The sequence below is a fragment of the Cottoperca gobio genome, chromosome 17 (assembly GCF_900634415.1).
Source record: "Cottoperca gobio chromosome 17, fCotGob3.1, whole genome shotgun sequence".
NCBI classification, from domain to species: Eukaryota; Metazoa; Chordata; class Actinopteri; order Perciformes; family Bovichtidae; genus Cottoperca; species Cottoperca gobio.
In genome coordinates this window covers 24,443,744-24,467,068 of record NC_041371.1, presented here as the reverse complement: position 1 = coordinate 24,467,068, position 23,325 = coordinate 24,443,744, and the positions used below count along the sequence as shown (strand labels likewise).

General features: G+C 39.1%; 1 protein-coding gene across 1 annotated transcript in view; it reads right to left on the bottom strand.

Annotated features, from left to right (window-relative positions):
- Window positions 1–23,325, bottom strand: part of LOC115022967 (cadherin-18-like) — a 112,398-nt gene that overhangs the window by 37,635 nt on the left and 51,438 nt on the right. Inside the window, exons 4-6 of the mRNA XM_029454091.1 lie at window positions 13,483–13,650; window positions 11,649–11,836; window positions 4,982–5,235 (exon numbers count right to left, since the gene is read on the bottom strand). Of these exons, the coding sequence (XP_029309951.1) occupies window positions 4,982–5,235; window positions 11,649–11,836; window positions 13,483–13,650 (610 nt within the window). The remainder of the gene's footprint in view (window positions 1–4,981; window positions 5,236–11,648; window positions 11,837–13,482; window positions 13,651–23,325) is intronic.

The following is a 23,325-nucleotide window of genomic DNA, read 5'->3' as shown; positions in this document are numbered from 1 at the left end:
GTCCTGGGAGAGGGATCCCTCCTCAGTTGCTCTCCTTGAGGTTTCTTCCATTTTCCCCCCTGTAATTGTGGCGTTTCTTTTAGGAATCTTTTCCTTGTGTGGTGTGAAGGTCTAAGGACAGAGGGTGTTGTATGCTGTACAGTCTGTAAAGTCCACTGAAACAAATGTGTAATTTGTGATATTGCGCTATATAATTAAATTTGATTTGAATAGACACTGCAACATGATGATACTTGTGCATTTATTTAGAGCACAGAAGTCTACAAATAGTAATCATGAGCAATCTATTGATGGTTATGAAACCATATCTTTTTTAAGTGGAATGCACAAACTATAAATCATAAAAATAAATAAAACACAGTAATCGTCATGTTGTTTTCTGTATTATGGGCATTTTAGAGTTTAACAGTTTAAATTGTATTCTTCTTCTACAACTCCTTAATTATTCTGAAGAAATCAACTGGTTTTTCCAATGGCAAGCTAATCACTTACTCAACTTTGAAAATCTAGCCAAAGAAATCAAAATAATATATGAGGGGTTGTAACAAAACAAACAAACAATTGTCATGCCAATACACTTGCTTGTATTATTTAAGCCTCTTAATGACCGGATAATACGATTAAAAGTTATATTATAATCAAAATGCTCTGTTATATACTGTATATATGTAGCTACATTTACTATATTTGGTCATTATAGTCATTGTCAATGAAACCCTGTCAAAAAAGTAATCCAGATACTGTAGAATGCACGGCATGGGATACAACTGAAACCTTAACCCTCCAGCATGTATTAAGACATTTAAACTCTCTGCTTGGAATAATAATTTGCGTCTGATTTGTCTTAAATTAACTCAATAAAATGTGCATCTACTTCTTCATCCCAATAAAAAAGGCATACAAGCAGACAGATCCAATGATTAACTTTTAACTTGTTCCCTTAAAGGGCCAAGTCATCTATTTCAATGTTGTTACTACCTGATAGAAATAAAAGATGAGCATCTGTTGATGGTGGTAAGTGGTTGCTCTCCCATTAAAACCACCAAATAGGTAAATGAAGGGTAATTACCCTAACTCTAATCTCCCTAATAACCCTGTAGCTCTAAAGGACTAAAGAAAGGTAGTAACGGGAGCCCTTAATGCAGAAGACAACCCGCGGCCCTTCGCTGCAAGCCGTCCCCTCTCTCTTCCCCTTTCCTGTTTCTCTATATCTACTATCCAATAAAGGCAAAACAAATATAAAAAACAAAAAAACAAAGGCATTAGCAGTGCCAGGGTTAAACATTCCAACTGCCTTTCCATAGGTGAAATGTACAGCATATAATCACAGTACTGCTGTATACACTATCTACTGTATGTTTAAGAAGTCCAACCTGTTTCTTTAACAGCCATTTCATTCAGTGTTTGGTCCACCTCATTGGCCCTTCCCACTGATCCGCTCCAGAAGTGCAAATTGACCAATGTAAGGCCAGAATCAAAAGATGTTTGCTGAATTACATCCCACCACTGAATCTGTACCATTCAGTAAACCATCAAAAACACCCTGTTGTTTTGGCAGTGGTAGAGCTGAGGAGTGGGAGGAATTACTATGGATATCCAGGGTTGTGGATGGGAAAATAGGCTTTATTTTCTCCATAGACAATGTTTGGTGACTAGCAGTTGGAGTTCTTTCAAGTAGGGCTGGGCAATATGTATATTGATGGATGGATAGATGGAAGGATGGAGGGTGGATGGATGGAGGGCTGGATGGATGGACAGAGGATGGATGGATGGGGTGGATGGATGGTTGGTGAGTGGATGGATGATGGATCCTAAATTCTTGCGTTACAACAGCAGCAGGTTATCAAGGCAATTAAAAAATTACACAGTATATATATAATTATCAATACTACAAATATATACATTTAGAACAGGGGTGTCCAAACTTTTTTCACTGAGGGCCACATACAGAAAAATATGCAAAAGGTTGGGCCACTCACTAAAGTTAAGGTATATCGCATCATCTCTAGTGTATTAACAGTCATACAAATCAATCAATCAAATGTAGGTCAATTATGCTTGATAATTTAATATACTTAAAGAACAAAAAACAGCCTACATCACCTCTTTCCATTTATCTATTTCTAAATAAAATCAATCAAATGTAGGTACATTTATAAAATAAATCAAATGTAGGTCAATTATGCTTAACTTAATATACTTAAAGAACAAAAAACAGCAAAAATCACATCTCTCCATTAATGGGTTTTCATTTATCAATTTTAGTTTTTTACAAAAAGGGTTGGCAGCTCATTCTCAAAACAGCAGCCTCAGATTGCTTCTTCATCAGGATGGGGACCCCCGTCACAGTCCTGTATAAAGAGGGAAAAATAAGAGGGGAAGGGTAACGTTAGGCTATATTTAAGCTAGTTATGCAAATAATTAATTGCCGTTGTTAACTCATCAGCTAACGTTTTTTTAGAAAATGTTATCAACTTTAATTGACTTAATTTATTAAATAATTGGGCTTTTGAACACATGAATACTGTGTAATATATTTGAACTCACCTACAATGGGAACAGCGTTGCACTCAATGGGAGCAGTGATGCTGCGCTTTGGACTGAAGGATTGCTGGCAGGTCAGGAGTGAGTTTGGTGGTTGAGATGCGAAGGACATCACAGAGATGGCTGTCGGTCAGTTTGGTTCTCAATCTACTTTTGTTCAGCGTCAACAAAGAAAATGTTTGCTCATATATGTATGTTGTGCCAAACAGACTTGTCATTCTTTTTGCGTGGCGTCGCATCAGAGGAAACTTAGCCTTTTCCAAGCTGCGGTAGAAGTCGGGTAGGGAGAGGAGCTGATGTTGATTCTTCAGAGAATCATCACAATGCATTTCGATGAGTTCTAATTGCAGACTCTCTTCCACTTCTTCTGCATCGACCAGGAAGGGAGTTGAGAACTGCTTGATTTCTTTCTCAATAACAGAAAGATCTTGGAAACGCTGATTGAATTCTTCCATAAGAGACGTGATCACAGACACATATTTCCCCTTTTTAGCAGAAAGGTTGCCCTTTGGATGAACACATTTTATTTCGGGCAGCGTAGGGAAGTGCGCAAGGTTTAAGTTGCGTGGTTGTGTCTCAAAAAGACGAAGCTTCGCACAGAATGCTTTCATGTGTGCATAAAGTTGTAGTTCCAGCTGGTCTGCCTTGTATGCCCTTGTTCAGTGAGTTAAGATGACCAGTGAGATCAACTAGAAATTCCTGGTCTGCCAACCATAGAGGATCACTCAGTTCATGAAGAGGTCGGTTCTTCTCTTTCAAAAACTGGTCAATTTATGATCTCAGGGAATAAAACCGCTTCAGTACGGAGCCGTGACTCAGCCAGTGCACATCATAATGATAGAGAACGTCCCCATATTCAGCATCGACATCAGACAGGAACGCTTGAAATTCTCTGTGGTAGAGCCCTCGTGCTCGAATTATGTTGACAGTTTTCACAACTGTGGTCATCACATCACCAAGCTGGACTGTCTTGGCACAGAGAGCTTCTTGGTGGATGATACAGTGCAATTTAACAGCCTCGCCGCCACTCTCTCGCACCTTGGCGCACACACCTCCTGCATCTTTTCCGGGCACATTATTCCAGCGAATTTAGTGAGGCACTGTTTAATGAAGTCACCGTCTGAGAAAGCTTTCCCGTGTTGCGCTATGAGTTGAGCTACCTCGTAGCTGGCTATTGAAGCATTTTCTTGTGTTTTGTTAGCACGGTAAAAGTACTGTTGTTGAGTCTGCAGGCTAGCTGCCATTTGCTTTACTTTCTCCTCTCGCTCAGCAACAGTGTAGGACGTGTAGGTCGGATGCTTGGTTTCGTAGTGTCGTCGTAAATTATACTCTTTCATCACTGCGACCGCTTCATTGCAAATCAAACAGATACACTTCCCCTTGACTTCTTTGAAGAAATATTCAATTTCCTATCGTGCCTGAAAATTTCTGCATTCACTTGCTAGCTTGCGTTTCGTTTGTTCTGACATTGTTGGTCATCGCGCGGCAATTTCTGTCTTTGGTAAAAAAATTAAAAAAAATTGTGGAGAAGCGGCCTTAGGACTGCAGCTAGTGAGTAGTTCCACCTACTGGTCAAACTAAGAACTACAATACAGTCAAGTAGAAGTTTCATGTGTGGGCCACATTCCATTCTATTTTTAGAATGTGCTGCAGGCAAATAAAAAATGGTTCGTGGGCTGCAGTTGGCCCGCGGGCCGCAGTTTGGATGCCTCTGATTTAGATTATCTATAGAATACACAATATAAAGAATATGTGAGAATACACTATACACATACCAAACTACTACAACAAAAATATAAACATAGAATAACATACTATATACTTTAGACAAGTGGGAACATTTGTTGCATATTTAAATGACTCCAGGTACTGCTCAGCTCCATGTGGCCAGCTGGCTCTGACTGTCTCATAGTGAATTTAACGGTGGCACCAATGAGATGGACAGACTGGAAAGGCTGTGCACACTGCTTTGTGCATTAGTTTGTGTTTGTTGATGAGACATTATGATGATGACAGACACGTCTGCCCTGCTGGGTAGCTAACGCTAGCTAGCCAGCTGCCTGCAGTTATCAGACTGATGTCAAGAAACCTAGACACAATATTCTCCTTCAAAATGTTCGTCTACAGCCGGTGCAGTCTTAACATCCAGGCACACTAATGCCATGACCTGAAATCAAATTATATTTACCCCTATGAGAAAGCAACGCTGTGCCTCTGCTGCAGCGCATGTGCCAAGGGAGACATACACAGGTAAGTGAGGGAAATGTACTATTTACAGAAAAGTAGAAAGTAGTACAATTCTTTAGTGGACCTGCTGGTGAAGACTGAACTGCAAAAGCCTATTCTCTTATCGGGACACCTGAACCCCAAATACTACCAGACGTACACATGCAAAACACCTACACACACACATCACATCGTTAACTATTTCCTTTACCGGATAGCGCTGTTGGTGCTATCAGGGTCCACAGCAGTAACAGTGCCAACCTGGGTACCGGCAGGAGAGTTTTCATACATGTCCATAATGTAGTAGTCCATGGAGAAAAGAGGAGGCTCATCCACATCACCCACAATGACTCGCAGCAATGTGGAATCCTTAAATGGCCCCAGGTGGGAGAAGCGGGTGTCTGGATGAGTGTTGGAGCCTTCAATGTTGAGTGTGTGAACTTTTCTCTTCTCATAGTTCAAAGGCTGGGGAGGAGACAGAAAGCACAATCATCCGAATTAGGACACACTACAAAGATGATCACTTTAATCATGACAATATCAAATGTTATATTATTTGCAACTTGATACGAGTTAATGTGACAAACACCTGTATCCATGTAAAACAAATGGGACGCTAAGATAATTCTTACAACACCAATTGCATTCACACAGGGCCAGCCAGGGACCATGGATTAGGAGAAACATTGACATATGTGTAAAATATAATAAACCCAGTGAATGGATTAATACTAGGGCTGCTGAATTAACGCGTTAATTTCGATTAATTAATCACAGAAAAAATAACGCAACAAAAATATTAACGCGCTCTTTGATGCCCTTGACTTTTGCTCCGACAGCACGGAGCTCCGACACCACCCCCAGTGGCGGTCTTGGGGGGTGGGCAATAGGGGCCAATGCCCCTGTAACACTGAGCCTTGACCCACCTGTGGCCCCTCCGAACGAACAAACGAAGATTATACAATATACAAAAAGTACTGATTTTTCAACGATCCAGGCAGGGGCAGGACTTTATTTGATGGGCACACCATGCGGTCAATCACATGCGAGGACAGACTAGGATCATACCATTATGTAAAAGAAGGAAGGGGGACAGACGCTTCAAAGACAGCGAGTGTAGTGGTACAGGCCAGGTACACACAGAGCGACAGAGAGACGGGGGATTTAAAAGCAACAGGTCGGGAGAAAGTGAAGAAATGATCGAAAACCGAAAAAGAAGCACTGCACTAAAGACTTTTAATAATAATAATAATAATAATAATAATAATAATAATAATAATAATAATAATAATAATAATAATAATACTTGTATAGCGCTTTTCTTGTAACTCAAAGACACTTTTATCTAAAGTGTCATAATGTTAAGACTTTGATTAAATGTTAAACAATAGTAACTGTTTATTTTTTTGTAATGAAAGAAAATGCATAAAAATAAGGCTTTTATGAAAACACTGAATGAAAAATTGCTTGCCAACCCACAAACCATTTATAATTGCTCCAACAGCACAGAGCTCTATGCTCAGCACCTCAGAATGTGTTTAGACCAACAGCACATTAATAACTAGAAGGGCACTCTGACAGTGTAGACCTCCGCTATGGCCTACCTAATTCAAAGGTTCTACGACATTTAGAACATTAAAATAGCAGCAACCATTACTATGTTCTGCAACTTGTTGACCTCGATGAATGATTTGAGGTTCTCAAATGAGTCTATATCTCCTTCCTTAACTCGTTGCTCCCACATCTCCAGTTTTTGTGTGAATTATGTAATTTTTATCTGCCAGATGTGGAAGGTGTGTGTTGGTCCCTTGCAAGTGCAATTTAGTTCATTAAGTTGAACATGTCACTGAGGTATGCAACTTTCATGAGGAAGTTGTTATTACTAAACTTGAGGCCAGGTTCATTACTCTCCTCCTCCAAAAAGATGCAGATCTCATCTCACAGTTCAAAGACCCTGGATAGGACCTTCCCAAGTGTCAGCCATCGGGCCTTGCTGTGAAATAAAACAGCTGTGTTGTCTCATTTATAAATGTTGCTTATGCACAAAAAAAGGCGTACACCACTTGCTAAACAAAGATTGGGATTTATTAAGACAAACTCCACTTTTCTTCTGCTTTTAATTGTATTCAACCACATGTTCTTGCACATGCAATTATCTAATTTCAATATGGATATTAGTACGGTATGTTGGCTCAATGACTTAACTAACAGGTCTCAGAGGGTCCAGATTAATGGTACCCCTTCCAGTCAACTTTCATCTTCCACTGGATCGGAAGAGGCCCTTTCCTCCTGCCCATGCACTGTGTGTGATAAGAGTGAGCCAGTGGCAGCAATATAAGTATTTGGGCTAGACTAGAAACCTTTTTTTTGATACAAACACAGATGCTATATATAGAAAGGAAACATGTCAATCAAATCAATGTTTTTTTAATTTTAATGAAGTTGTAAAGTTATAATGTTATAATGACACTGATAAAAATGTATTATTCTTCCTTTATTGACTCTGTCCTTTTCTTTTTCTATGATATGCTGTTTTGGGTTAGTCTTAGTCATAAAAATATTAACAAACCCTAAATAATAGTCAAATTGTGCCTTCAGATTATTGGTGCTACCCTTAATGACCTTCAAAGGCTCAAACTATTGTTTTGGACCATTTACTTCCTTAACATGTTGAATTCGAGAGGCTTCCATCAGGGTGGGGGTTAAGTCTCCCCAACGGTAGTACTAATACATACAGACTGTCCTTTGCTCCATCAGCTATTGTTTTTTTGAACAAACAATAATTCTAGGTGTAATTGTGTCTTCTTTTTCCAGGAGTCATGGTGACAGAGTAGGAGATATGGATATTGTGCTGTGTTGTGTATGATGTATTGTATTAGTATTGGACTACTGTTTGTAAAGCTGATTCATCCTCACTGCCTGCAATCAACTTATTCCCCTCACATGGTTTCCACAGCCCATCTCCTCACCTGCTTCTTATTCCCTCATTAGTTCTCTCAGAGGATATATACCAGTTCTCACCCACTTGTTCCCTGCCAGATTGTCTTGTGTTTTCCTGCCAAGCTCTCAAGCGATCGTCTAGTTTACCTGTTTAGTTTTCCTGATCTGCCCGTTTTGACCCTGCCTGTTTCTGGACTCCGATTCTTCTGCCTGCTCCTTACTGGATTTGTTTGCCTTTTGGACTGATATACCGGTATTTGACCCTGCCTGGATTACTGAGTAAACTGAACTATATTGTATTCGGCCTGTCTCTGTGTAGTGCTTTTGGGTTCAGTTCTGTCGGTTCCAGCTAACCTTACACCTGATGGTTAGGTCAGCACCTTGCATGGTAGATCGCTGCCATTAGAGTATACAACCTCATATTCTTTGCATTCATATCCTGTTTTTAAGTTTCTCATAGTGTTTGGCCATAGGGATTGCCAGCTGGCAATGGCCCCCCAAAATAAAACAATCACAGCAATGAATGCCTAAGAACACCTATTTATAATCCTTCACAACAATGTTCAACACCCTCAGAACACAATGTGTTACAATGGGCTGACAAAAGCAAACTTCAAACTGTGGGGGGAAAAAAAAGAAAAACAATTATGGACTCCCCTTGATCTTTCTCTGTTCTAAGGTTTCTAAGCGACTGTAAAAGAGGGACGAAGAAAATCTTATGGCTCTGAAAAAAATCAGTTACGCTCACTGCTCAGCACAAGTTTCCCTGCTTGAAATCAAAGGCTGCAGGGGGAAATCTTGGAGAACCGGCCATGCATGCTGGACTTTTTCTTTTTAAAGTTTTGCTTTTCGTTTTGCATTTTCCAGAAATATGAAATTCCACAATTCTTCATAATTCTCAATTTGATCTCGCAATAAAACCAAAAATAATAAATCCCATGTACCTCAACATAGACTCCTTTATAACTATTTGCATACTGTTTTTTGTTAGGAAGTTGACAACATCGACACTTTAAAACAACTCCTTCAAGTTTCTCACCAAAAACTACATTTTACAATACATTTACGTTTGAACACAGCATGATAACGTTATAATTTACTTTCGCCCAATACACATTTAGATAGATAGATACTTTATTAATTCCGAGGGAAATTTCCAATTTAAATTTTACGCATCTATGCTCGAGTACACTTTCAGAACCACTGCTCAATAGTTGCCCAATCCAATTGAATCTTGATCTTGATTTGATCAACTATCTTTGCCAGGCTTTGTATAGTAACTTACTACAATTTAGTTATGTGCCTGGATCTGGAGAAACAAAAACCTTGACAGAGAATTACAGCTTCTTTTCTCATAATTCATAATTGGGAGATACAGAATAAAACCACAGTTCCTTGTGGTGTATCTAATTTGCTTCCCTGAACTGATAACTGCTGCCAATGATAAAATAGAGTACAGTGTTTGTACTGTCCCACAGCAAATGTACTAAGTGCAATATGGAGTGCAAAACCATAATTCCATATCTTTCTTTTATTTTTACCAAGGAATTCTGGAGTGATCACCTTTACCATTTTCTAGATCCACTCTACTTAACAGCAGTGGTAGAATGTGACTAAGTACATTACTTGAGTAAAACTGTTATGTTATAATGATCAATTTACAACATATATGTTATAATATAACACTAAACTTAGGTACCAAGTAGTTGGATGATGGACTTGTAATGGAGTCTTTTCACATTGTGGTATTGTGAGTTTTAAGAGGATGCTAAATAATTATTTCACCACTGCTGTCTTTCAGTAACTATTAGCAAAAATGCATCCTTTAGCAATGTCTACACAATCCTCTTGTGTAAATTAACTAATATAAAAACAACTGATAACAATATTTTTTATTGTTCAATGTCATATTCCCCCTAAACCATAAGTCACTAACAGGCGGACCGCGGCCCGAGTCCAGACCCAAACCTAGACGGACCTATAATCAATAAATTATTAACGGATTTTCAATTTTGACGGCGTGCTTCTATTTTAACCGGCGCAGCTTTTCTCGTTTTTACGGCACTGGTTTAGCGGTTCAGGAAACTCACACACCAATTACATGTGAGATAAGCCATCCCACGTGATGCTACTCAGCCAATCAAATCTGTGCATTGCAAGCGGCAAACATTGCACCTCTGAATACAGACACAGATGATACAGATGAGAGGCGAGTGACAGACGGAAAGACGAGTTAGCGATACAGGGAGAGAAGACGGAGAAAGGGAGAGAAACACAGACAAAGAGACGAGTGAGTGGCAGACAGGGAGAGAAAAATAACTACTCATGGCGCTCTCCAAGAAGAGAAAAGTCAATAGAGCTTTCAACCCAGAATGGACTCATTCATTCATCCTTCTCACTGGGAGCACAAAACCAGTGTCTCATATGTTCAGAGACCGTGGTGCTCATTAAAAGTGCCAATGTGAAACGTCACTATGAGACAAAGCATAACATTTTTGACCAAACATACCCACTCAAGTCTGAACTGAGGTCATAGAGAATAAGCAGTCTCAGAGCCCAATATGATTTTGATTTGTGACAAAATAAAGCAAAGAGGCCTATCTGTCAGCATCATCAGCCACAAAGAAAAGTTTAACCCAGGATGTGCTAGCCTGGGTTAAACTGTTCAATTGTTAAGATGTGTTCGAGACTGATTTATTCTAACATTGGTTGAGACTGTTAAATCAAGATGTGAAACAGTTAAAGAAAAAGGGAAACTCAAGCTGCTGCTACACTTTATTTTATTTTTCAAAAGCTATTTTATTTATTTTCTCAATTTTATTTTTAAATGCAGCCCGAGAAGAATATTATACATATCTACAGTATTATATATATCTGTATAGTTCAATATTAAGTGACAATAAATATTGTCAAAATGTTTTTAAATTGTACTTTCTTTATTATATTTGACAGTCAGTTGTTGATTACGTGCATACGTTGATACAGCTACTAGGCTACTTCAATATATATCACACTAATTCATAACACAAGTTAAACATTATGATGCTCCGGACCTTTGCTTGGAGAAGTTTTCTCTAACTGGACCTCTTAGAATTTTAGTTGAATACCCCTGCCCTAAACCATATGCTCAGTTTAGCAATATGTACACTTTGATTATTTTAAGACATCAACTTGGTTTAGCAAATCAGGTGCACAGATTTCTGTGCCAATATTCCTCCACAATCTTTCAAATTCTACATGCCAAAAATGTAAGTGAATCATTTTCCAAGTGAAAGATAGCAGTGTCATATGTGTCCTTTGGATTCATGTTCAATATGAATGTGTGAAATGCTTTCCTTAGTATGTAGAGTTCAGGAATCATACTCTATGTACACAAATGACACTGCCCAATTATTGTATTGCAGCGATGTGAATAGCCAAATTCAGCTCATCTTGAAACAAAGCAGCATGCTAAAATCATGGATGTATGAAGAGAACTGGATACAGTGTTGGTGGTGGTGCCACATTCATTCCTGTGAAGCTGGACAAGTCAGACAGATTCAACTTCCGAGAATACAATTACCTGGATCTTCCGGTGACACACCTATGGGTCCATAGGGCAAGAGCACTAGCGTATCTCTTTAACCTCGCTTCCTAGCCTTCCATTTCGGATTATTTATTTGAAAAAGATTTTTGGGCCCATTGGCCACTATGTCAAATTGGTTTCAAACTCCAACGTATTTCCTGGGGGCTTGGTTCAAAAGCAGTGACAGTTGCACAATGTGACTTTAAAGGATTATACATCAATGATACATCAAGGAACTGGTCAAACTGGGCTGCCATTGTAAAAGACTAAATAAAAGCACAAGTTAAGGAAGAAAGCTTCATCCAGCTCTCAGTTGAAACACATTACATACTTACATAAGCATCAGGATCTAATCTGAATCTCTGATTCATACCTGCTTGAGGGAAACAATTCCCTCCCTGCAGTTAGCGTCAGTGGAGATGGCGAAGATGGCAGCTGATTCGGCATTAGTGATGCTGTAGGTCATCTCAGCGTTCTGCCCTTCATCTTTATCGTTGGCTCTGATCCGACCCACTGCCTTCCCTACTGGAGCCAGCTCTGGTACATACAGCTGGTAGCTCTCTGCAACAGGGACACAACATTTCAATACATTTTTTCGTTAAACCTTTTCAGAATATTTAGCTCCTTTTACATGTCGTTTGAAACATATTCTGTCACTGTAATACATGAATAAGCATGTTGGGCTCTTCATAACACATAATGGGAACCTGATGAAGATGTTCCATTTTTTGTCCTTTATATCTGGTTTTCTATGTGGAAATAGTAAAGACAATTATGGTGAGCGCACTCATGTTCATGGATTCAAATTTATTTGGACATTGAATACAAATAGTATTTGTTTGCTTCTGTTCATTGGTATAATATTATATTCATGCTGGCCTGAATCTTTAACTTTGAAACATGATGTGTATGAATTTATACTCCAATAATAGCCGTCACATGGGAAGTGTGCCATTTCTTTAATCAGCAGCATAAACTAAGCAAATAAAATAAAATGTATCTATAAAGCCCAATATCACAAATTACACATTCAGTGGGCTTTACAGACTGTACAGCATACAACACCCTCTGTCATTAGACCCTCCCACCACACAAGTAAAAACTCCCTAAAACAAACCCCACAAATACAGGGGGAAACATGGAAGAAACCTCAGGAAGTGACTGAGGAGGGACCCTGGACCCATATGTTGTGTGTACAGGATAAACAACATAGTAAAAATACAACATTATGTGATCAAATATGAAAAATATGGATCCAGGAGGATGTAAAATAAAAAGCAGTGTTTGTCACAATCTGGTTGTACTTGCTTCCTGTTTTATTTTTAAATGTTCACTCCCCCTTATGTCATGTCTTGTTTTACTTCCTGTCCTTGTGTTTTTCTGTCACTCTGGGATTGTTAATTTGATCCTCCTGTGTCCATTCACCTTGCCCTTGTGTCTTTGCCTTTCTCCTGCTGTGTCTCGTTTCTTTGATTAGTGTCTGTATGTATCCCCATATGTCCCAGTGTTCCTTGTCAGTTTGTCATTGTTGTTACCTGTTGTGCTTCCTTGTGTCTTCCTCGTTCGGTTTTTATTTGTACCTTGTTTTGTTGGTTTTGTTAAGATTTTAAGATTAAAGATCTCTTTTTGTTTAATAACTCTGCATTTGGGTCCTCCCCTGTACCACACCGTGACAGCTTTTGAAAATTCTTAAGATTGAGCCACTGTTTCAAACAACAACAGCAGGCTTTAACACAATATCCAGCAGCAGAAGATAAAACTGAATTGATCTGAGGCAGTAAAGAAGCAGAAAGCGAAAGAGAAATGCTTAATGCTAAAATGTGTGGCCAGCTCTTCAGATAAATCAAATTTACTGGCAATATTCACATGCTGTGTTTGAATATATTTCGAATTAATTAGCCACTTAGGCTTATCTTAACAAGAAATACATGTGTCAGATCAGCTTCAGTCTTGTAATACATTATAATACTTTCAGAAAATAAAAGGCCTATTTTCTACGATCAATGATGGATGACTCTTAGTCTGAGATGAGAGCAAATGTATGTGTATCATGATATCTGAAAAGTATGCATCAACAGCAACAATAAAAATAAGCCATGACAGCACCAGCAGGATAAAAGTGAAGAGAAGGCTGAAGCATGAAGAAGGGCAGCACTTGTTGACATGCTGCTGTCAGGAACAAATGGCTTAAGAGAGGGATCACTCACTCTGTAGAAACTTTGGAGCGTTGTCGTTGACGTCAGTGAGGGTGATGTTGACTGTTGTAGATCCAGACAGTCCTCCGACTGAGCCCGCCATGTCTTTGGCCTGGATCACCACAACATAGTGATCCATGGTCTCACGGTCCATGTTGGACATTGCTGTACGGATGATACCTGAGGTAGAGACAAGGAGAGACACATATTTTGAATGGGGGGGGGGGGGGAAGTAGTGGAGCTATAAGTGAAAAAGGAATGATGATTGTGCACAGAGCATCAGGAAACACAGTATGTTTCTTCTTTTCGGGAGATCATTATCACTGATTTTGAATGAAGATTAAACTAACCTTTGGTCATAATTAAACCTTAGGAGTCAACAGTCACGCAGGCGTGATCAGATCACATGACCTGTTCAAGCCAGCGCCGCATAAAATCAACAGTCCGGCCAACATTGCTGGGTGCTTCTGTTGAAAGTACTGGCTTGAAACTATGCTAGTCTTTGTTTCATGCAAATCCTGGATTACCGCCAGAGGCAGTGCTTAACACTGGATGATTTATAACAACAGAGTCACGAAGAATCCCGAATACCTACCTCATAAAGGTGGCGCAGAGGGACTCTGCAGAAGAACCACGCCTAACGGATAAGGGGTGGCTACATTGACCCTGTAAAACCTGGAGAATGTGCTCGGTGATGCCTATGTGGCCGCAGCACATATGTCCTCCAAGGGCACACCTCTCAGGGTTGCCCATGATGTGGAGACACTCCTGGTGGAGTGGCACTTTACACTGAGCGGCAGAGAACGGTCATTCGCCCTGTATGCATGGGAAATTATATCCACAATCCAGTGGTACAGGTACTGCTTCGAGAGACCATAGCCTTTCTTAGGACCACCGTAACACAAGGAGGCATGTTTAACCTCTGCTTAAGTCCAACTGTCAGTTTGTGAGGCAGCATGGACTACTTGGAATACCTAAATGAAGATGAGCATGCACAGCGGAGGCCAGCCGGAAGAATACTTGCTTAGGAGTAATCCATTAAATTACTATGATGAAATAACTTTTTGAGACCGCTTTAGAATGTACAAAGAAGATGCATTGCAAATAATATCTTTGCTTGAGTCTAGCCTTTCCTCAATTTTCCTCAGTTTTGCTCACTTTCAAGTTTTTGGCAACTGAAACTTTTCATCGGGGAACTGGTGATTTGTGTGGCGTCAGTGAAGCAACTGTTTGTAGAATAGTTCACAAAGTCTGCAAGGCCATTTGTGAATTGAGGAGTATTTATATAAGGTTCCCTGATGCTGCCCAAGCCAACTATAAAGTGCGATTATTTGAATATGGCCACTTCCCAGGAGTGATTGGCTGCATAGATGGATGTCATGTTCCCATCAAGTGTCCATCAACTCCTGATGCTGAGGAGTACAGGAACTGTAATAACTGGTTTTCCATCAATGTCCAGGGTGTATGCAATCCTAATTTAGAGTTTAATTTCATTTTTTGCTCATGAAATTCTCTGGCTAACTGGTCATCTTGTTCTCTGCTGAAAGGTGGTGGCATCATCTTCTCTCAGGGATGCTACAGCAGATGTGGATGGCACACACTCACTGTGCCCTGGCTCTTCAAGCCTGTTCAGATTTCTTTCCCCTGGGAATATAACACCATTAGAAACACAAATATAACCATATGATCCAAAGTCATACTCGTATATTTCCAAATACCTATGTGTGTACAGTAGTATTATGTTCAGTGGTGTGTGTGCGTGCCACTGTGCTTCACAGATCAGCAACATGAAAGCTGTGGAAAAAGATAGACTGACAGGGGACTATAATTACCTGACAATGTAACTAATTAACTTTCTGTGGTGTATTTACCATTTGTGCTCAGTTCTTCATCTGAACTTTCTACATGGTGATTGTCTGATATACCACCTAGAGGTTGCTGGTGCTCCAGACAGCAAGTCACTGAATTCACCGGTTTTGTTAGTTTCTGGTGGTCCTCCATCAGTCTTAAATCGCTCTCTTCTGGCCTCTGCGTTCAAGCTTTTTAAAGCCAGTTTAAGGTTATTCAACAGAGTCCAAAAATACAGATATAATTGTACATGTGATTTTGGAAATATAAATTTGAGAAATATGAAATAATTATAGTATGGTTTTTACTTTCTATAATTGGATGGTTGGATACAATTTGCTTTATTGGCTTTTTTCATATTCACTAAAGTTTTGGAACGTATTCTTTTTGCATTTGCCATACTTCTGTCTCTAGATTCACATCAGAATTGGTGTTTGTGAATCCATTCCGGGTTTTCATGAGCACCATTACACCAACAGCATGTGCTCATACTTAACTTAATGAGGCTTAACCAAGGTGTTCTCGTTTAGTCTTACTTACCTTACTCCATGACTCTATAGTCTGCGACTAACTAAACCAAATTTAAGCCACTTTTATGCAAACTACTTAAATGTTTTAGATTAACTAGTCCACTTTAAGGCCTATTCCTGGCTAAATCCAAACTGTCTGTGAAACCGCCCCTCAGAGTCTGCTCAAATGTACTGACTGACAGACTGACAGACAGACATAATTTTGTATAATCGATCATGTACCTCTCTGGATGACATAATACACATCTCTCTTTCTGTTCCCTTCAGTTCATGAAGCCATCATCATTTCATCAAATAATGTTAAACCTCACTCCAGTACTACTTGATTTAGCATAAGGGTATTATGACTTAATTTATTGTTTACACCAGGGCTATTCAACTTAGCAAGTCGGCCGAATAGGAAAATCACTCAATACTTTGTCAATGAATCACTACAAATAACTCTTACTTACAGTAGTGTTAATAGTTACTAATACATGAAATGAACTAGTCACGTGCATCCCCTTTTTCACTTTATTTGTATCACCTTAATTCACTACAGAAAGCAACCAGTCCATTCAAAACAGTAGGAAAGCTATGGTTACAAGGCTTCACACAAAAGTGCAAAATGTTGCATCTTTAAAATCAAGGAGACATGAGTTGTTTTCCCAACAGGTCCATGTCCACTAATGTAGAAGAAAAGATGAATATAATAAAACAGTATTCACCATATTACCAGTAAGTTACCACTGTTTATAATATCCTCAACACTTCCAAGCATACATAAGGTGCTTTGAAAACAAGTCCATATCCATAAAATACTAAATCCAAATAGAACATAGTAAAACAGTAGCATCAGACTCACAATAATATACATATCTTATACATTTTTACAATTTAACAGTAAGTAGGCTTGTTTGAATCATAAAGCAGATGTGTCTTTGCATTTACACTAAGAATGCATTACATGCCTGAGTCAGGTGATGTACTCCTATAGAACTAACAAACATATCATACTTCTGTCATGTTGAGCTTGTTTGAGTCAGTGAGAGAAATTACACTTTTGGGGGTTTTTTTGTATTCAGAACTCAGTTGTCACAGGTGCTTATTAAATTATATTTATCTTGTTTATGTACACGTTTCCGTGTTTACTGCGTTACTTTGTGCGTTCACATTCTCTCCTCTGCTTCGCGGGGCTCAGTCAGCCAGACACAGCGGAGGCAAGGAGAGGAGAGAACTAAAACAAAGCAGGGCTGCTATCGTGGCTCTCTCTTGTTCCGTGCAAAGCGACAAAAAGCCAATTGACTCCGTTAAATGATGCTAACAGTCCCTGTACTTTCCTTCTCCGTTCCCCTGAGCACATGGGAAATCTGGCAGAAAACGAGCTGTGACTTGACTTGTAGTGTCGCTTCCCGGTGTATTCTTTCATCACGGAAATACATTTGTTGCATGATAAACACACCAGTTTATTACTGGCTGGCAAAGTAAATCAATATTTGTCAGTCCATTCGCTCTGGAAGTGACAATTGGCAGAATCAACTTTAGGTTTCTTTGGCTTGGAGAGAGACATCTTGAAGTGTGTTGTTAGCTTGCTGAGCAAAAGTAAGGGAGTGACTTTCTCTGTGCCCCGCCAACCCAGTGTGCAGCGTGAGCTTGACTGAGCCGATGGCAGGTAAGGACAGAGTGCGTTTTTTTTCCGGACGCCACTGCAGCTTGGAGTGGAATGGAAACACCTATGTTTTCACCGCATTTGGTGTGAATCAGGCTTTAATTTTATTTATGCTATATATGCCAGCCCAGTTTGCAGGCAACCTCTTGCGGGCCAGAAAAAGGTTCAGAAGGGCCGTATCCAGCCCGCGGGCCGCTAATTGAATAGGCCTGGTTTACACCATAGATCCTGTAATGGGCATTTTCTGTTGTCCTTACCGTTAGTAGAGTGTAACTGTAATGCTGTGTGTGTTGAAAATAAAATATAAACAGCAACTGAACTGAACATTTCTATCAAACACTCTTTATGCCTGGTATATTTTACATTTCTGTGTGATTTCATGATTGTGTGGCTATGTGGAGCAATCAGAAGTAACCTCAACTAGTAAGACTTTTCAAAATGTCGACCACACTTAGACGGTCTGAACCTAAACTGGTACTAACAAGAACAGAATTACCACACACACACACACACACACACATCCCACATGAGAATGTTTAGCCTGGAGGCTCTGCTCCCCTGCATTACTCACTTCAGAGGCTAACAAAGCAGAGAGCCATCTGGCCTTATCAGCCCCTTCAGACTGAGCAGAGCAGCCCGGTGCAGGCTGGACAGGACAAACGGCACACATTAGCTGTGTCTCAATTCATGGGCTACAGCCTTCGCAGGCAGCATTTGTAGACCGATTACATCACAGCGGCCGCGACAGGGGTGTCCCATTTCGGCGACTCCTTGAGATGCAGCCGACAAATGCAGTCTTCTTTTGCCAGATTTGCAGGATACATCTGATGTATCCTACATGGCCTCAGGTATCCCAAGATTCATTGCGCGCCCAGAAAAATAAATTCTGACGAAAAATGGCACCCCTCGACCCAGCAGTAGCGGCAAATAGATATACTTTTCAATGTAAGTATTGGGTTTCAACTCGCTTGAATAGCTAACTACAAATGTTATAAAATTTAAAACATAACATTTTCGCTAAAATGATGGTTAAGTTACGGGACGTTAGTGCCGATGCTAGTTAAGCTAGCTGCTCAGCAGCTGTTAGAAGTGGCTGCTTGGCTGCCGGCATCAGACCTAAGTTAGCCTTTTAAACTAGAACTTTTAAGACCTTAACTTTCAAACCTAAGAGTTGTAAATGTTGATTTATATTTTACATAGATTGTGGCGACCGTATAGATAATGTATACTTCATATTACCTGCTTGGTTTTCTGACAGTTGAATATCACTTAAAAAGTCCAGTGCAATCGTTCGGATTGATTATACATATTTTATTATTTTTAATATGTGTACTTATTTTGCAGCTTAATCTATTTTTTTTAGTGGTGTATAGCTAAACTTGTTCTAACATTTAGTTTTGTTTTAGGGTGAAGGAGACGGAGGCAGAAGAGAGGAGAGGATGGAGAGCAGGGAGAGGATGGACAGACTTTCTCTCTGCTGGAGAAACTTGTTGACAAATGAAATGTAAAATAATTGAAATAAATAATATATATAATGATGAATATATTGTGTATTTAATTTACATGAACTATAAATGAAAAGTAATCAAAACTTAATTGTTTTCAAGGTTCAAGAAGGACTTATTTTGTACATATGATTTATTAATTTAGAAAAGGGATTATTGAATTTATAAAACTACCTATCAATGAATGGAAATGAATGATCGAACAAAGAAAATGATTTAATGATTATTATAAACAAAAGTATTATAAAACAATATAACATTTAAGTATACAGATAAGGTTTGCTGCTGGACTTGGATGGGCTGCCACAATAAAGCCCCTAGTGTCTCCTGATGCATCATTTGGGGGAGTCTCCAGAGTATGTATGAGATGCCCCTCCACTGTCTAAAATACATTATCGCCGGTGATAAAGCATATCTTCAATAATGATTGAAAATAAAAAATAAAAGTATTATCTCTGGTTCCGTTCTCTGGGAAAATGTTAAAGTAAGCCGTCAACTGCGCTTGATAACTTCAGGGAGTTGCTAGGAGACGGGAGCAGCAAAATGTTGGGGCGTGAACAATTGGTGACGTACCAGGAAGTCCCCCGTAGACCGGACCGTCTCATTTCGTTGACCGCTCGGTTCAGCCTTCGCGGTCTTTGGAGGCCAGGATCTCCGTAGACCGTGAAGGCTGAACCGAAGGCTGCAGCCCATGAATTGAGACACAGCCATTATGCACCTGTATCACAGAGAGAGACCGGAAGAGAGAGAGAGAGAGACCGAGACAGACACAGACAGAGAGAGTCAAATCTCACCTTCAGATCTGCTTTTAATGTGTAATTACTTCTATGTATTTTAAATGTTGATGTCCTGTTTTTCTGAATGTAATTTTGAATGTAATGTGTACCTGTAAAGCGTCTTTGATTATCTTTTAAAAGTCCTTGAATGTATTATTATTATTATTATTATTATTATTATTATTATTATTATTATTATTATTATCATTATTAGTATTATTAGAGAGAGAGAGAGAGAGAGAGAGAGAGAGAGAGAGAGAGAGAGAGAGGACAAAAGGAAGTAGAGAGTTTGAAAATGAGTGGAGTAAGAGAAGAGAAGAGAAACAACTAGAGGAATTGGAGGAATTCTGCCACTGTGGTAAAAGAATGGAGGCAGAGATTAATTGATACAATTTCAGGCTTCTGGAATTATTTTTCATCTGGCTTTAGGGCCAAAACCAATATTTCTGTGCCACTATGAATTTGATTGGAAGGTGACGTCTCTACCAGGCAGCAGTTTAATCCTAGCTTCAGTCTTTTTGACAAAATTACACAAAACTGGCCTCCACCAGCAGAAAGACAAACGATCTGGAGCTGTGGACATTCCATCTCCCACTTCATGCTGAAAGGAGAGCAACACAAATTATTCAAAGACTGTCGTCAGGGAAAAACATTTGATTTTCCCCAATAAAGGTTACTTGACATTATAAATGTAGCTTTCTTCTGCATACCCTCGTCTCATTCCTCACTGTAATCCTTCACACACAGAGACAGGAGAGCACATAAAAGAGGGCAGATAAAAGGATATTTTACTCTACTTTAGCTCAGAGAGAGACACACGGATCAAAAAGCAAGGGGAGGGAAGCTCAGCATACATATCAGGGTTCAACGGATGTCTGCATGCAAGCTCCCAGTGGAGAGTCTGTGCTAGTTTTTTGCATAATTTATTTTGACCAAAATTACATTAATCCTTCAGCCCTTTATTTTTTTGGAAAATATAAAAATGCAACCACTGTAGCCACTGCTAGTAAAAATAAAATACATATACAAACACATTTTGTGTGGAGTACCAGGCAGGAAACTTATTTTTTTTTAGTTATTAGTAAAAGTACATTGCATTGTATGACTTCTATCACTATTGAATAATACTATTGTGTATATTGTGTATAATATACTGCACTCCGAATCATATATTACACTATATATTTTAATATCAATCAATTTATTTTATAATAACAATGTGAAACAAATTTGCAATGTGAAAGGTAATGATGAACCAGTAAGATCATTATCACCTGAATGGTCTTCATGGAGCTCTTCAGTGAGTGTAGCACTTAGCAGTTAAAGAGCCAGATATTGTTCTCGGGAGTTGGCCAAAAGGAGAGTGAGTACTGGACCTGGCCACAAACATGGCACCAAATAAAAGATACTGTTGCTGTGTAACTGATGAATGTATAAATAAGCAACTGTTGGCTAACAAGTTCACTATAGAAACTTAAAAGGTGATGATAAAGCTGATGCTGCCAAAACTATAAGTTATTGCAGGGGTCTAAACAGTTCTCTACGAGTTTTATTACTTCTCAGTACGATGTCATAATAATAATAATAATAATAATAATAATAATAATAATAATAATAATAATAATAATAATAATAATAATAATAATAATAATAATAATAATAATAATAATAATAAATTGGATTTGTAAAGTGCCTTTCAAAGCTAGAAGCAATCTCAAGGCGTTAATACTGGGCCATTGTATGTAAAGAAATTATAATATTTCAGAGGGGGGTTATATTCCTAGAACAAACTCAGAATTTCCAAGATCAAAGTCGTTCTTCAAGACAAGAAGACAAGAGGAAACAGGCTTTAGGAGAATTAGGAGTTGTTATCGCTGTATCTTGCAAGAAGCCATACAGCTGTGATGATCTCTTCCACACTTTTCTGTTACTACATTTCAACTACTACTACAAACCTCTGAAAATGCCACCATTGAGCATCAGATTCAATGGCGTCTTAATGCACGGGTTTACAGACACATGTCATTTATCCATACAATCTTCACGTATCGCCGATGAGAGAAAATATGCATTGATAAGCACTAAAAAACATTTTCATCACACAATTTGAGTGCCAAATAGCTTAAGAAGTTTGTGAATAAGTACAAGAAGACTGTCATTGTCTGTGTGTACATGTACATTTTCTATATATATACCATCCATATTGTGTTTTCGAAGTAAATATAACGTTACCACTTTCACCGTTATCAGTTCATTGGCCCCGGGCAGTGGAACATAGATCAATAACTAGGGCTGTCGAATTAACGCGTTAATTTCGATTAATTAATCACAGAAATAATAACGCAACAAAAATATTAACGCAGATTAATCGCGCTCCTAGATGCCCCTGAATTTTGCTCCGACAGCACGGAGCTCCGCCAGCCCCCTCCCCCAGTCGCACGGAGCTTCGTTTGACAGCCCTATCAATAACACAACAACAATAGTTAGTAACGTATTAATCGTGTTATGTTTTGAACACACCTGATGCAACTCACCAGCCCTGACTGTTGGATCAGAGCCGGATCATCAGCTTGTTCTGTAATGACCTGTAATGACCTGTAATGTTCACGTGTACTTGAGCAGAGATAAGAGGAAAATAAGCAGGGGGGCTTGGAGGAACCAGGGTCCAAGCTATCGGTTGTTATTATTATTATTATTATCATTATTATTTATATGTAGTTAGCAGCACACATACACGTAAGGAGTCAGAAGAGATACTGCTGTTAGCAAAAGATACTGTACCAAGCTCATGCTCTGATGGGTAGTTATCTAAAAGAGTTTTCAAATGTTTCAATGTGGAAAAGCAACTGGCAAGTGCTGTGTAGAGACAAGTACAAGTGTGTTTTTAAATTACAACCTGAGTGTCAGGCAGAGAACGTGCATTCAGCTTGGCACACTAAATAATGGTTTCAGAGAGAAAAAAATTGTAATAATGGTTGAAAATGATGTAAAATTGCATAGTTTTATGGCAAGCCCCCACCACCCCTCAATGTCCACTGAAGGGAGGTTCTGATTTAATGTTGCCTACTTATTGGATTCAGTAAAGGAATAGCTGGATCCAGGCTAGTAGAGTCTTCCCCTCATACAACAGTGTTTCCATCAGCCATCCATCATTTATACTTCCATCGTACATGCATGCTGCAGTCTCCCTACATTATCTGAATTATAGGAGTAATGAGAGGCTATAAAGAAACAGGGAAAGGTCACTTACACTACACTGAGCAGTTTGATCCTCCATGCTGTACTGTTGATGATGCACCTGAGCTCACAGAACCATATGCTGCTCAGTGGAAAGGACTGCAGTGCTGTGATACATTTTAATTTTCGTGGTTTCCGCATGATCAAGCTAGAAGTAAACACGAGTCACATGTAATTAGATTTGCAATATATATACAGTATATCTCAAAAGTGAGTACACCCTTTAGATTTTTGCAAATATTCTGTTATATCCTTTCAGGGGATAACATTATCCTACTGAAACTTTGATATAACTTAAAGTAGTCAGTGTG